This window comes from Agelaius phoeniceus, chromosome 36 (genome assembly GCF_051311805.1).
Source record: "Agelaius phoeniceus isolate bAgePho1 chromosome 36, bAgePho1.hap1, whole genome shotgun sequence".
NCBI lineage: Eukaryota > Metazoa > Chordata > Aves > Passeriformes > Icteridae > Agelaius > Agelaius phoeniceus.
Window position 1 is genome coordinate 1,489,836 of NC_135300.1, and position 14,031 is coordinate 1,503,866.

General features: G+C 58.0%; 1 protein-coding gene across 1 annotated transcript in view; it reads left to right on the top strand.

Moving 5' to 3' along the window:
* Window positions 1–12,285: 12,285 nt before the first annotated feature.
* The window catches only part of LOC143696492 (tyrosine-protein kinase receptor UFO-like), a 35,454-nt gene continuing 33,708 nt past the window's right edge, over window positions 12,286–14,031 (top strand). Inside the window, exon 1 of the mRNA XM_077192889.1 lies at window positions 12,286–12,691. Coding sequence (XP_077049004.1) covers window positions 12,565–12,691 — 127 coding nt within the window. The 5' untranslated portion in view covers window positions 12,286–12,564. The remainder of the gene's footprint in view (window positions 12,692–14,031) is intronic.

The window sequence follows — 14,031 nt, forward strand, 5'->3', positions numbered from 1 at the left end:
AAATCCCCCCAAAAAATCCCATCAAATTCCCCCAAAAATCCCCACAAAAATCCCAAAAAATCCCAAAAAACCCAAAAAAATCCCATCAAAATCCCAAAAAAATCCCACAAAAATCCCATCAAAATCCAAAAAAAATCCCATGAAAATCGGAGCAAATTCACCCAAATCCCATCAAAAAACCCCAAAATCCCATGAAAATAATTTTTAAAAAAATCCCATGAAAATGGGACCAAACTCACCCAAATCCCATCAAAATCCCCCCAAAAAATCCCAAAAAATCCTCACAAAAATCCCATAAAAATCCCCCCAAAAAATCCCATCAAAATCCCATCAAAATTCCAAAAGTCCCATCAAAATCCCATCAAAATCCAAAAAAAAAATCCCAACAAAATGGACCCAAATCCCATGAAAATCCCAAAAAATCCCATCAAAATCCCCCCAAAAAATCCCACAAAAATCCCATGAAAATTAAAAAAAATCCCATGAAAATCGGAGCAAATTCACCCAAATCCCATCAAAATCCACCCAAAAATCCCACAAAAATCCACAAAAATCCCCACAAAAATCCCATGAAAATCGCCCCAAAAAATCCCATCAAAATTCCAAAAGTCCCACCAAAATCCCATCAAAATCCAAAAAAAATCCCAACAAAATGGACCCAAATCCCATGAAAATCCCACAAAAATCCCATCAAAATCCCCCCAAAAATCCCCAAAAAATCCCCTGAAAATTAATAAAAATCCCATGAAAATCGGAGCAAATTCACCCAAATCCCATCAAAATCCCCCAAAAAATCCACAAAAATCCCCCCAAAAATCCCATGAAAATTTAAAAAAATCCCATGAAAATCGGAGCAAATTCACCCAAATCCCATCAAAATCCCACAAAAATCCCATGAAAATCACCCCAAAAAATCCCATCAAAAATCCCCCAAAAATCCCCACAAAAATCCCAAAAAATCCCAAAAAACCCAAAAAAATCCCATCAAAATCCACAAGAATCCCACAAAAATCCCCTGAAAATTAAAAAAATCCCATGAAAATTGGAGCGAATTCACCCAAATCCCATCAAAAAACCCAAAAAAATCCATGAAAATACAAAAAAATCCCATGAAAATCCCAGAAAAACCCAAAAAAATCCCAAAATATCCCCAAAAATCCCAACAAAATCCCCCCAAAAAAATCCAAAATCGCCCCTAAAGGTCCCTAAAAACACACAAAAAAAATCCCAAAAAACGGCAAAAAAACCCGGAAAAAAAATTCCAAAAAATTCCCCCAAATTCCCCAAATTTACAAAATCCCGAAATTTCCCAAAATCCCCGAATTTTGCCCCAAAATCGCTGAAATTCCCCACCTTGAGCAGGGACTGGAAGGTCCGAGAGGGGCCAAAATCGCCCCTAAAAAAGCCGAAAATCCCCTTAAAAAACCCCAAAAAATCCCAAAAAATTCGGAAAAAATTCCCAAACATTCCCCAAATTCCCAATTTGCCCAAAATCCCCGAATTTTGCCCCAAAATCCCCAAAAATTCCCCCAAAATCGCTGAAATTTCCCACCGTGAGCAGGGACTGGAAGGTCCGAGAGGGGCCCAAATCGCCCCTAAAAAAACACGAAAAAAGCCCAAAAAAACCCCAAAAAAATCCCAAAAAATTCGGAAAAAATTCCCAAAAATTCCCCAAATTCCCAATTTGCCCAAAATCCCAAATTTTACCCCAAAATCCCCAGAATTTCCCACCTTGAGCAGGGACTGGAAGGTCTGAGAGGGGCCAAAATCGCCCCTAAAAAAGCCGAAAATCCCCTTAAAAAACCCCCAAAAAACCCAAAAATCGCCCAAAAAAATCCCAAAAAATTCCCAAAAATTCCCCAAATTCCCAATTTGCCCAAAATCCCCGAATTTCACCCCAAAATCCCCGAATTTCCCACCTTGAGCAGCGATTGCAGCGTTCGGAACGGGTCCAAAAATCCCCTTAAAAATCCCAAAAAAAATCCCCAAAAAACCCAAAAAAAAACCCCCAAAAAAATCCCAAAAAATTCCCAAAAATTCCCAAATTCCCAATTTGCCCAAAATCCCCGAATTTCACCCCAAAATCCCCCCTTGAGCAGAGACTGGAGCGTGCAGGGGGGGTCCTAAAAAACCCGAAAAAAATACGAAAAAACCCCCAAAAATCGCCAAAAATCGCCCAAAAATCGCCCAAAAAATCCCAAAAAATTCCCAAAAATTCCCCAAATTCCCAATTTGCCCAAAATCCCCGAATTTCACCCCAAAAATGCCCAAAATCCCCACCTTGAGCAGCGATTGCAGCGTTCGGAACGGGTCCAAAATCCCCTTAAAAAAACCCAGAAAAAGCCCAAAAAATCCCCAAAAATTTGGAAAAAATTCCCAAAAATTCCCCAAATTCCCAATTTGCCCAAAATCCCCGAATTTCGCCCCAAAAATGCCCAAAATCCCCACCTTGAGCAGCGATTGCAGCGTTCGGAACGGGTCCAAAATCCCCTTAAAAAACCCCAGAAAAAGCCAAAAAATCCCCAAAAATTCGGCAAAAAATCCCCAAAAATTCCCAATTTCCAAATTTTCCCAAAATCCCCGAATTTCGCCCCAAAATCCGCCCTTGAGCAGAGACTGGAGTGTGCAGGGGGGATCCAAAATCCCCTTAAAAACCGCAGAAAAACCCCAAAAAATCACCAAAAAAACCCCAAAAATCGCCCAAAAAAATCCCAAAAAATTCCCAAAAATTCCCCAAATTCCCAATTTGCCCAAAATCCCCGAATTTTACCCCAAAAATGCCGGAATTCCCCACCTTGAGCAGCGATTGCAGCGTTCGGAACGGCGAGAGCTGCAGGAGGTTCCCGAGCAGCGGCAGCGCGGGGGGACCCGGGGGGAGCCTCGAGGCCACCGCGCGATGTCGCGACAGAAGCGACAGCAGCGACAGCAGCGACAGCAGCAGCGACAGCAGCAGCGACAGCAGCAGAGGCGACATCGCGGTGGCGTTTGGGGACAGGGAGGGGACACAGAGGGGACAGAGAGGGACAAGGGGTAAAGGGCGGGGGTGGCGCTAAGGGAGGGGACAGGGAGGGGACAGAGGGGACAGGGAGGGGACAGTGACACCATGGGGACACCGTGGGGACAGGGCAGGGGACAGGAGGGGACAGTGACACCATGGGGGCACCGTGGGGACAGGATTGGGGACAGTGACACGATGGGGACAGGGAGGGGACAGTGCTGGGGGTGGCACTGGCACCGTGGGGACATCATGGGGACAGGGAAGGGACAGAGAGGGGACAGTCCCAGGATGGCACTGACACTGTGGGGGCACCATGGGGACAGGGAAGGGACAGTGACACCATGGGGACACCATAGGGACAGGGCAGGGGACAGAGAGGGGACAGGAGAGGACAGAGAGACCATGGGGACAGTGACACCATGGGGGACAGTGAGGGGACAATGCTGGGGGTGGCACTGACACCGTGGGGACAGGATTGGGGACAGGACTGGGGACACTGGCACCATGGGACAGGATTGGGGACTGTGCTGGGGGTGGCACTGGCACCATGGGGACACCATGGGGACAGGGAGGGGGCAGTGGCACCATGGGGACAGTGAGGGGACAGTGCTGAGGGTGGCACTGGCACCGTGGGGACAGGATTGGGGACAGGAGAGGGACAAGGGGTAAAGGGCGGGGGTGGCGCTAAGGGAGGGGAGGGACGGGAGGGGACAGGGAGGGGACAGGGAGGGGACAGGGAGGGGACAGTGACACCATGGGGACACCGTGGGGACAGGATTGGGGACAGAGAGAGGGGACAGGATTGGGGACAGAGAGAGGGGACAGTGGCACAATGGGGACAGGACTGGGGACAATGACACCATGGGGACACCGTGGGGACAGGATTGGGGACAGTGACACCATGGGGACACCATGGGGACAGGAAGGGACAAAGAGGGGACAGGAGGGGACAGGGAGGGGACAGTTCCAGGGTGGCACTGGCACCATGGGGACACCGTGGGGACAGGATTGGGGACAGTGGCACCATGGGTACCGTGAGGGGACAATGCTGAGGGTGGCACTGACACCATGGGGACACCATGGGGACAGGGCAGGGGACAGAGAGGGGACAGGAGAGGACAGTGGCACCATGGGGACACTGTGGGGACAGGATTGGGGACAGTGACACCATGGGGACAGGGAGGGGACAATGCTGGGGGTGGCACTGACACCGTGGGGACAGGGCAGGGAGGGGACAGTCCCAGGGTGGCACTGGCACCATGGGGACAGGAGGGGACAGGAGGGGACACCGTGGGGACAGGAGGGGACAAAGAGGGGACAGGGAGGGGACAGTGGCACCATGGGGACACCATGGGACACCGTGGGGACAGGGAGGGGACAGGAGGGGACAGGGAGGGGACAGTCCCAGGGTGGCACTGGCACCATGGGGACAGTGAGGGGACAATGCTGAGGGTGGTGGCACTGACACTGTGGGGACACCGTGGGGACAGGGCAGGGGACAGGGAGGGACAGGAGGGGACAGTGGCACCATGGGGGACACCATGGGGACAGGATTGGGGACAGGGAGGGGACAGGGCTGGGGGTGGCACTGGCACCATGGGGACACCGTGGGGACAGGATTGGGGACAGTGACACCATGGGGACAGGGAGGGGACAGTGCTGGGGGTGGCACTGGCACCGTGGGGACACCGTGGGGACAGGAGGGGACAGAGAGGGGACAATGCTGAGGGTGGCACTGGCACCATGGGGACACCGTGGGGACAGAAAAGGGACAGGGAGGGGACAGTGGCACCATGGGGACACTGTGGGGACACTGTGGGGACAGGATTGGGGACAGTGGCACCATGGGGGACACCATGGGGACAGGATTGGGGACAGGGAGAGGACAGAGAGGGGACAGAGAGAGGGGACAGTGACACCATGGGGACAGTGCTGAGGGTGGCACTGACACCATGGGGACAGGATTGGGGACAGTGAGGGGACAGAGCAGGGACAGGGAGGGACAGAGAGGGGACAGGGAGGGGACAGGGCTGGGGGTGGCACTGACACCATGGGGACACCATAGGGACAGGATTGGGGACAGTGACACCATGGGGACAGTGAGGGGACAGTGCTGGGGGTGGTGGCAGTGGCACCGTGGGGACACCGTGGGGACAGTGAGGGGACAGTGCCAGGGTGGCACTGGCTTGGGGACACTGAGGTGACACCATGGGGACACCTTGGGGACACCTTGGGGACACCACGGGGACAGGGCTGGGGGTGGCACAGGCTTGGGGACACCTTGGGGACACCATGGGGACACCACAGGCAGCGTCCCCAGCCCCTGTCCCCGGTGTCCTCACGGGGTCCCCGTGGTGTCACCTCAGTGTCCCCAAGTGCCACCCCCAGTGTTGTCCCCACAATGTCCCCAACGGTGTCCCCATGGTGTCAGTGCCACCCTGGCATTGTCCCCACAATGTCCCCAACGGTGTCCCCATGGTGTCAGTGCCACCCTGGCATTGTCCCCACAATGTCCCCAAGCCTGTCCCCACGATGTCCCCGTGGTGTCACTGCGATGTCCCCAAGTGCCACCCCAGCGTTGTCCCCACATTGTCCCCAACCCTGTCCCTGTGGTGTCCCCATGGTGTCAGTGCCACCCCCAGCATTGTCCCCACATTGTCCCCAACGGTGTCCCCATGGTGTCAGTGCCACCCCCGGCATTGTCCCCACAATGTCCCCAACGGTGTCCCCATGGTGTCAGTGCCACCCTCAGCATTGTCCCCAAGCCTGTCCCCAACCCTGTCCCCACATTGTCCCCAACCCTGTCCCCTGCGGGTGCCCCAGGCCGGGAGGAGCAGGGAGGGGACAAAGGGGACAAAGGGGACAAAGGTGACAAAGGGGACAGGGAGGGGACAAAGGGGACAGGGAGGGGACAAAGGGGACAGGGAGGGGACAGAGGTGGCGCCTCTTGCACAACGCCGGGGGCGGGGACACGGGGACACGGGGACAGGCAGGTGACACCGAGGGTGGCACTGGGGACACACACACAGAGGTGACAGCGAGGGTGGCACTGGGGACACAGAGGTGACACCGAGGGTGGCACTGGGGACACACACACAGAGGTGACACCGAGGGTGGCACTGGGGACACACACACAGAGGTGACACTGAGGGTGGCACTGCTGTCCCCAAGGCCCGGGAGTGTCCCCAAGGCCCTGGTGGCACCCTGGGAGTGTCCCCAAATCCTGGGAGTGTCCCCAAGGCCTCAGTGTCACCTTTGGGAGTGTCCCCAAACCCTGGGAGTGTCCCCAAGGCCCTGGTGGCACCCTGGGAGTGTCCCCAAGATTTTGGTGTCACCTCGGGAGTGTCCCCAAGGCCCCAAATTGTCCCCAGGGCCTCGGTGTCACCTCGGGATCTGTCACCAAAGCTCAGGGGTGTCCCCAAACCTTGGGAGTGTCCCCAAGGCCCTGCTGGCACCTCAGGGGTGTCCCCAGGGTCTGGGGGTGTCCCCAAGGCCCCGGGGTGTCCCCAAGGCCCTGGTGGCACCTCGGGAGTGTCCCCAAGGCCCAGGAGTGTCCCCAAGGCCCCAGTGTCACCTTTGGGAGTGTCCCCAAGGCCTCGATGTCACCTCGGGAATGTCCCCAAGGCCCAGAAGTGTCCCCAAGGCCTCGATGCCAACTTTTGGAGTGTCCCCAAATCCTGGGAGTGTCCCCAAGGGCTCGTTGTCACCTCGGGAGTGTCCCCAAGGCCCCAGAGTGTCCCCAAGGCCTCTGCGTCACCTCAGGAGTGTCCCCAAGGCTCGGGAGTGTCCCCAAGGCCTCTGTGTCACCTCGGGAGTGTCCCCAAATCCTGGGAGTGTCCCCAAGGCCCTGGTGGCACCCTGGGAGTGTCCCCAAAGCTTGGGAGTGTCCCCAAGGGCTCAGTGTCACCTTTGAGAGTGTCCCCAAAGCCTGGGAGTGTCCCCATGGTCTCGGTGTCACCTCAGGGGTGTCCCCAAGGCTCAGGAATGTCCCCAAGACCTCGGTGTGACCTCGGGAGTGTCCCCAAATCTTGGGAGTGTCCCCAAGGCCCCAGAGTGTCCCCAGAGTTGTCCCCAAGGCCTCAGTGTCACCTCGGGATCTGTCCCCAAAGCTCAGGAGTGTCCCCAAGATTTTGGTGCCACCTCAAGAGTGTCCCCAAAGCCCAGGGGTGTCCCCAGAGTGTCCCCAAGGCCCTGGTGTGACCTCAGTGACCTTTGGAGTGTCCCCAAGGCCCTGGAGTGTCCCCAGAGTGTCCCCAAAGCCTCTGCGTCACCTCAGGAGTGTCCCCAAATCCTGGGAGTGTCCCCAAGGCCTCGAAGTCAACTTTGGGAGTGTCCCCAAGGCCCCAAATTGTCCCCAAGGCCCTGGTGTCACCTCAGGAGTGTCCCCAAGGCCCAGGAGTGTCCCCAGAGTGTCCCCAAGGCCTCGGTGTCACCTCGGGATCTGTCACCAAAGCTCAGGGGTGTCCCCAAATCCTGGGAGTGTCCCCAAGGCCTCGCTGTCACCTCGGGGGTGTCCCCAGGTCCAGGGGTGTCCCCAAATCCTGGGAGTGTCCCCAAGGCCCAGAATTGTCCCCAAATCAAGGCCTTGATTTGTCCCCGAGGTCTGGAGCTGTCCCCATGGCCTCAGTGTCACCTTTGGGAGTGTCCCCAAGGCCCAGAGTTGTCCCCAAGGCCCTGGTGGCACCTTAGGAGTGTCCCCAAGGCTCAGGAGTGTCCCCAAGACCTCAGTGTGACCTCGGGAGTGTCCCCAAATCTTGGGAGTGTCCCCAAGGCCCCAGAGTGTCCCCAGAGTGTCCCCAAGGCCCCGGTGTCACCTCAGGGGTGTCCCCAAAGCTCAGGAGTGTCCCCAAGATTTTGGTGCCACCTCAAGAGTGTCCCCAAAGCCCAGGGGTGTCCCCAGAGTGTCCCCAAGGCCCTGGTGTGACCTCAGTGACCTTTGGAGTGTCCCCAAGGCCCTGGAGTGTCCCCAGAGTGTCCCCAAAGCCTCGATGTCACCTCAGGAGTGTCCCCAAGGCCCAGAATTGTCCCCAAATCAAGGCCTTGATTTGTCCCTAAGGTCTGGAGTTGTCCCCAAGGCCTCAGTGTCACCTCGGGAGTGTCCCCAAGGCCCGGGAGTGTCCCCAAGGCCTCAGTGTCACCTCGGGGGTGTCCCCAAGGCCCAGGGGTGTCCCCGTGTCCCCTCTCCGGGGTGTCCCCAAGGTCTGGAATTGTCCCCAGGGTCCGGGGGTGTCCCCAAGGTCTGGGGGTGTCCCCGTGTCCTCTCTCGGGGATGTCCCCAATGCCCCAGAGTTGTCCCCAGGGTCCAGGGGTGTCCCCAAGGCCCGGGGGTGTCCCTGTGTCCCCTTTCGGGGGCGTCCCCAGGGTCCGGGGGTGTCCCCAAGGCCCGGGGATGTCCCCAATGTCCCGGGGTGTCCCCAAGGCCCGGGGGTGTCCCCAAGGCCCAGAGTGTCCCTAAGGCCCAGAGTTGTCCCCAAGGCCCTGGAATTGTCCCCAAGACCTCGGTGTCACCTCGGGGGTGTCCCCAAGGCCCGGGGGTGTCCCCAAGGCCCGGGGGTGTCCCCAAGGCCCCAGCATTGTCCCCAATGTCCGGGGGTGTCCCCAATGTCCGGGGGTGTCCCTGTGTCCCCTCTCGGGGGTGTCCCCAATGTCCGGAGTGTCCCCAATGTCCGGGGGTGTCCCCAAGGCCCCAGCATTGTCCCCAATGTCCAGGGATGTCCCCAATGTCCCCTTGGGTGTCCCCAAGGCCTCGGTGTCACCTCAGGAGTGTCCCAAATGTCCGGGATGTCCCCAATGTCTGGGGTGTCCCCAAGGCTTGGGGGTGTCCCCAATGCCCGGGGATGTCCCCAATGTCCGGGGGTGTCCCCAATGTCCGGGGGTGTCCCTGTGTCCCCTTTCGGGGGTGTCCCCAGGGTCCGGGGTGTCCCCAAGGTCCGAGGGTGTCCCCAAGGTCTGGAATTGTCCCCAATGTCCGGGGGTGTCCCCAATGTCCGGGGGTGTCCCCAAGGCCCAGGGGTGTCCCCAGTGTCCAGGGGTGTCCCCAGTGTCCAGGGGTGTCCCCAAGGTCCAGGGGTGTCCCCAATGCCCGGGGGTGTCCCCAGTGTCCGGGGGTGTCCCCAAGGTCCAGGGGTGTCCCCAGTGTCCGGGGGTGTCCCCAAGTCCCCAGAGTTGTCCCCAATGTCTGGGGGTGTCCCCAGGGTCCGGGGGTGTCCCCAATGTCCGGGGGTGTCCCCAAGGTCTGGAATTGTCCCCAGTGTCCAGGGGTGTCCCCAATGTCCGGGGGTGTCCCCAATGTCCGGGGATGTCCCCAAGGCCCAGGGGTGTCCCCAGTGTCCAGGGGTGTCCCCAATGCCCGGGGGTGTCCCCGTGTCCCCTCTCGGGGTCCCTCTGTCCCTCCCCTCCCTCTCCCTCCCCCTTCGAGTGTGGTTGGAAAAGCCCGGGAGAATCCCGGAGCCTTCATCCCATCATCATCATCATCATCATCGTCATCATCATTGTCATCTTCATCATCAGCATCATCATCCTCATCATCATCATCATCTTCATCATCCCGGAGCCTTCATCCCATCCTCGTCATCCTTGTCATCCTCATCATCCTCATCATCATCATCATCATCATCGTCATCTTCATCATCCCGGAGCCTTCATCCCATCATCATCAGCATCATCATCATCATCATCTTCATCATCATCATCCTGGAGCCTTCATCCCATCCTCGTCATCCTTGTCATCCTCATCATCATCAGGACCCCGGAGCCTTCATCCCATCCTCATCATCATCATCGTCATCATCATCCTCATCATCCTCATCATCATCATCCCAGAGCCTTCATCCCATCCTCATCATCATCAGCATCATCATCATCATCATCTTCATCATCCCGGAGCCTTCATCCCATCCTCATCATCATCATCATCGTCATCATCATCATCATCCCGGAGCCTTCATCCCATCCTTGTCACCATCATCATCATCATCATCCTCATCATCATCTTCATCCCGGAGCCTTCATCCCATCCTTGTCACCATCATCATCATCTTCATCATCATCATCATCAGGACCCCGGAGCCTTCATCCCATCCTCATCATCGTCATCATCATCATCATCATCATCCCGGAGCCTTCATCCCATTCTCATCATCCTCATCGTCATCATCATTGTCATCGTCATCTTCATCATCCCGGAGCCTTCATCCCATCATCATCATCATCATCATCATCATCATCATCATCATCATCCCGGAGCCTTCATCCCATCCTTGTCACCATCATCATCATCATCATCCTCATCATCATCATCGTCAGGACCCCAAAGCCTTCATCCCACCCTCATCATCATCATCATCATCATTATCCGGTCATCCTCATCACCCTGGAGCCTTCATCCCATCCTCTTCATCCTCCTCCTCATCCCGGAGCCTTCATCCCATCATCATCATCATCATCATCATCATCATCATCATCACCATCATCCCCTCGGAGCCTTCATCCCACCCCCATCATCATCATCATCATCATCATCATCCCGGAGCCTTCATCCCATCCCTGCCATCCCATCCTCCTCCTCCTTGTTATCCTGGGGCCTTCATCCCATCCTCCTCCTCCTCCTCCTCCTCCTCCTCCTCCTCTTCATCATCCCGGAGCCTTCATCCCATCCCCGCCCCCTCTGCTATCCCGAGGCCTTCATCCTCCCCCTCTTCTTCCTCCTCCTCCTCTTCATCATCCCGAGGCCTTCATCCCCCCCCCCCTCCCTCCTCCTCCTCCTCCGCTATTCGGGGACCTTCATCTTCATCCCCCCCCCCCCCCCCTTCTTCCTCCTCCTCCTCCTCCTCTTCGTCATCCCACGGGAAATTTTTTTTCCCCCCTCCGTCATCCCCGGAGCCTTCATCCCGCCCCCTCCTCCTCCTCCTCCTCCTCCTCCTCCTCCTCCTCCTCCTCGTCTTAGTCATCCGGGGGCCTTCATCCCGCCCCCTCCTCCTCCTCCTCCTCTTCGTCATCCTGGGAAAAACTTCTCCGTCATCCCGGGGCCTTCCTCCCATCCTCGCCCTCCTCCTTTTTTCCGTTGAGATCTTCATCCCCCCGCCCTCCTCCTCCTCCTCCTCCTCCTCTTCGTCATCCCGGGAAAGTTTTTCCTCCTCCGTCATCCCGGGGCCTTCCTCCCATCCCCGCCCTCCTCCTCCTCCGCCTCTTTTCCGTTATCCCGGGACCTTCCTCCACCCTCGGGACCTTCCTCATCCTCCTCCTCCTCCTCCTCCTGCTCCTCCTCCGTCATCCCAGGACCTTCCTCCCCCCTCCTCCTCCTCCTCCTCTTTTCCATTAACCCGGGACCTTCCTCCACCCCCGGGACCTTCCTCATCCTCCTCCTCCTCGGCTGTCCCGGGACCTTCCTCCCGCCCCCTCCTCCTCCTCTTCGTCATCCCGGGAAAGTTTTTCCTCCTCCGTCATCCCGGGACCTTCCTCCCATCCCCGCCCTCCTCCTCCTCCTCCTCCTCCTCCTCCTCCTCCCCGGCTGTCCCGGGACCTTCCTCCTGCCCCCGCCTCCTCCTCCTCCTCCTCTTCGTCATCCTGGGAAAGTTTTTCCTCCTTCGTCATCCCGGGATCTTCATCCCCTCCCCGCCCTCCTCCTCCTCCTCCGCCTCTTTTCCGTTATCCCGAGCTCTTCCTCCACTTTCGGGACCTTCCTCATCCTCCTCTATCCCGGGACCTTCCTCCTCCTCCTCCTCCTCCTCCTCCTCCTCCTCCTCGGTCCCGGGACCTTCCTCCGGCCCCCGTCTCCTCCTCCTCCTCCTCTTCGTCATCCCGGGAAAGTTTTTCCTCCTTCGTCATCCTGCGATCTTCATCCCATCCCCGCCCTCCTCCTCCTCCGCCTTCTTTTTTCCGTTATCTCGGGACCTTCCTCCACCCCCGGGACCTTCCTCATCCTCCTCCTCTATCCCGGGACCTTCCTCCACTCTCGGGACCTTCCTCATCCTCCTCATCCTCCTCTATCCCGGGACCTTCATCCCGCCCCCGTCTCCTCCTCCTCCTCCTCTTCGTCATCCTGGGAAAACTTTTCCTCCTCCTTCGTCATCCCGGGACCTTCCTCCCCTCCCCGCCCTCCTCCTCCTCCTCCTTTTTTCCGTTATCTCGGGACCTTCCTCCACCCCCGGGACCTTCCTCATCCTCCTCATCCTCCTCCTCGGCCGTCCCGGGACCTTCCTCCCTCCTCCTCCTCCTCCTCCTCCTCCTCTTCGTCATCCCGGGAAAACTTTTCCTCCTCCTCCGTCATCCCGGGGCCTTCCTCCCATCCCCGCCCTCCTCCTCCTCCTCCTCCTCCTCCTTTTTTCCGTTATCCCGGGACCTTCCTCCACTTTCGGGGCCTTCCTCATCCTCCTCCTCCTCCTCGGCTGTCCCGGGACCTTCCTCCCGCCCCCGCCTCCTCTTCGTCATCCTGGGAAAGTTTTTCCTCCTCCGTCATCCCGGGACCTTCCTCCCATCCCCACCCTCCTCCTCCTCCTCCTTTTTTCCGTTATCCCGAGCTCTTCCTCTTCCTCCTCCTCCTCCTCGTCCCGCGGGGTCTCGGGGCCATGGGGGGGGGTCTCGGCGGGGCCCCCCCGTTTCTGTCGCCGTTTCTGTCGCCGCTGTCGCCGCTGTCGCCGTTTCTGTCGCTGCTGGTGGCGGCCGCCGCCCTGGGGGCGACCCCGGCCCCGCCCGGTGAGTGAGGAGGGGGGGGGACCCCAAATTTTGGGGGCGGGTCCCGGTTTTGGGGTGTCCCGGTTTTGGGTATCCCGGTTTTGGGCGGGTCCTGGTTTTGGGCGGGTCTCGGTTTTGGGGTGTCCCGGTTTTGCGGTATCCCAGTTTTGGGGTGTCCCGGGACAGAATGATCCCGAATTTGGTTTTGGGGTGTCCCGGTTTTGGGGTATCCCGGTTTTGGGGTGTCCCGGGACAGGAGGGTCCGGAGTTTTGGGAATCCCGGTTTTGGGGTGTCCCGGTTTTGGGGTGTCCTGGGACAGGAGGGTCCCGGTTTTGGGGAGGATCCCGGTTTTTGGCGGGTCCCGGTTTTTGGCGGGTCCCGGTTTTGGGGTATCCCGGTTTTGGGATGTCCTGGTTTGGGGGTGTCCCGGTTTTTGGCGGGTTCCGATTTTGGGGAGGATCCCGGTTTTGGGCGGGTCTCGGTTTTGGGCGGGTCCCGGTTTTGGGGTGTCCCGGGACAGGAGGGTCCCGGTTTTGGGGGTGTCTCGATTTTGGGGTTTCCTGGTTTTGGGGTGTCCCGGTTTTGGGGAATCCCGTTTTTGGGATGTCTCGGTTTTGGGGTGTCCCGGTTTGGAGGATCCCGGTTTTTGGCGGGTCCCGGTTTTGGGGAGGATCCCGGTTTTGGGGTGTCCCGGGACAGAATGATCCCGGTTTTGGGGTATCCCGGTTTTGGGGTGTCCCGGTTTTGAGGTTTCCTGGTTTTGGCGGGTCTCGATTTTGGGGTGTCCCGGTTTTGGGGATCCCGGTTTTGGGGTGTCCCGGTTTGGGGGATCCCGATTTTGGGAGGTCACAGTTTTGGGCGGCTCCCGATTTTGGGGAGGATCCCGGTTTTGGGGTGTCCCGATTTTGGGGTATCCCGGTTTTGGGGGATCCCGATTTTGGGAGGTCTCGGTTTTGGGGTGTCACGGGACAGGAAGGTCCCGGTTCTGAGCTGGTCCCGGTTTTGGGGTGTCCCGGTTTTGGGGATCCCGGTTTTGAGGTTTCCTGGTTTTGGGCGGGTCTCGGTTTTGGGATATCCCGGTTTTGGGATGTCCTGGTTTGGGGGTGTCCCGGTTTTTGGCGGGTTCCGATTTTGGGGAGGATCCCGGTTTTGGGCGGGTCTCGGTTTTGGGGTGTCCCGGGACAGGAGGTGTCCCAGGACAGAATGATCCGGATTTTGGGGTATCCCCGTTTTGGGGTTTCCTGGTTTTGGGCGGGTCCCGGTTTTGGGGATCCCAGTTTTGGGGTGTCTTGGGACAGGAGGGTCCCGATTTTGGGGATCCCGATTTGGGCGGGTCCCGGTTTTGGGCGGGTCTCGGTTT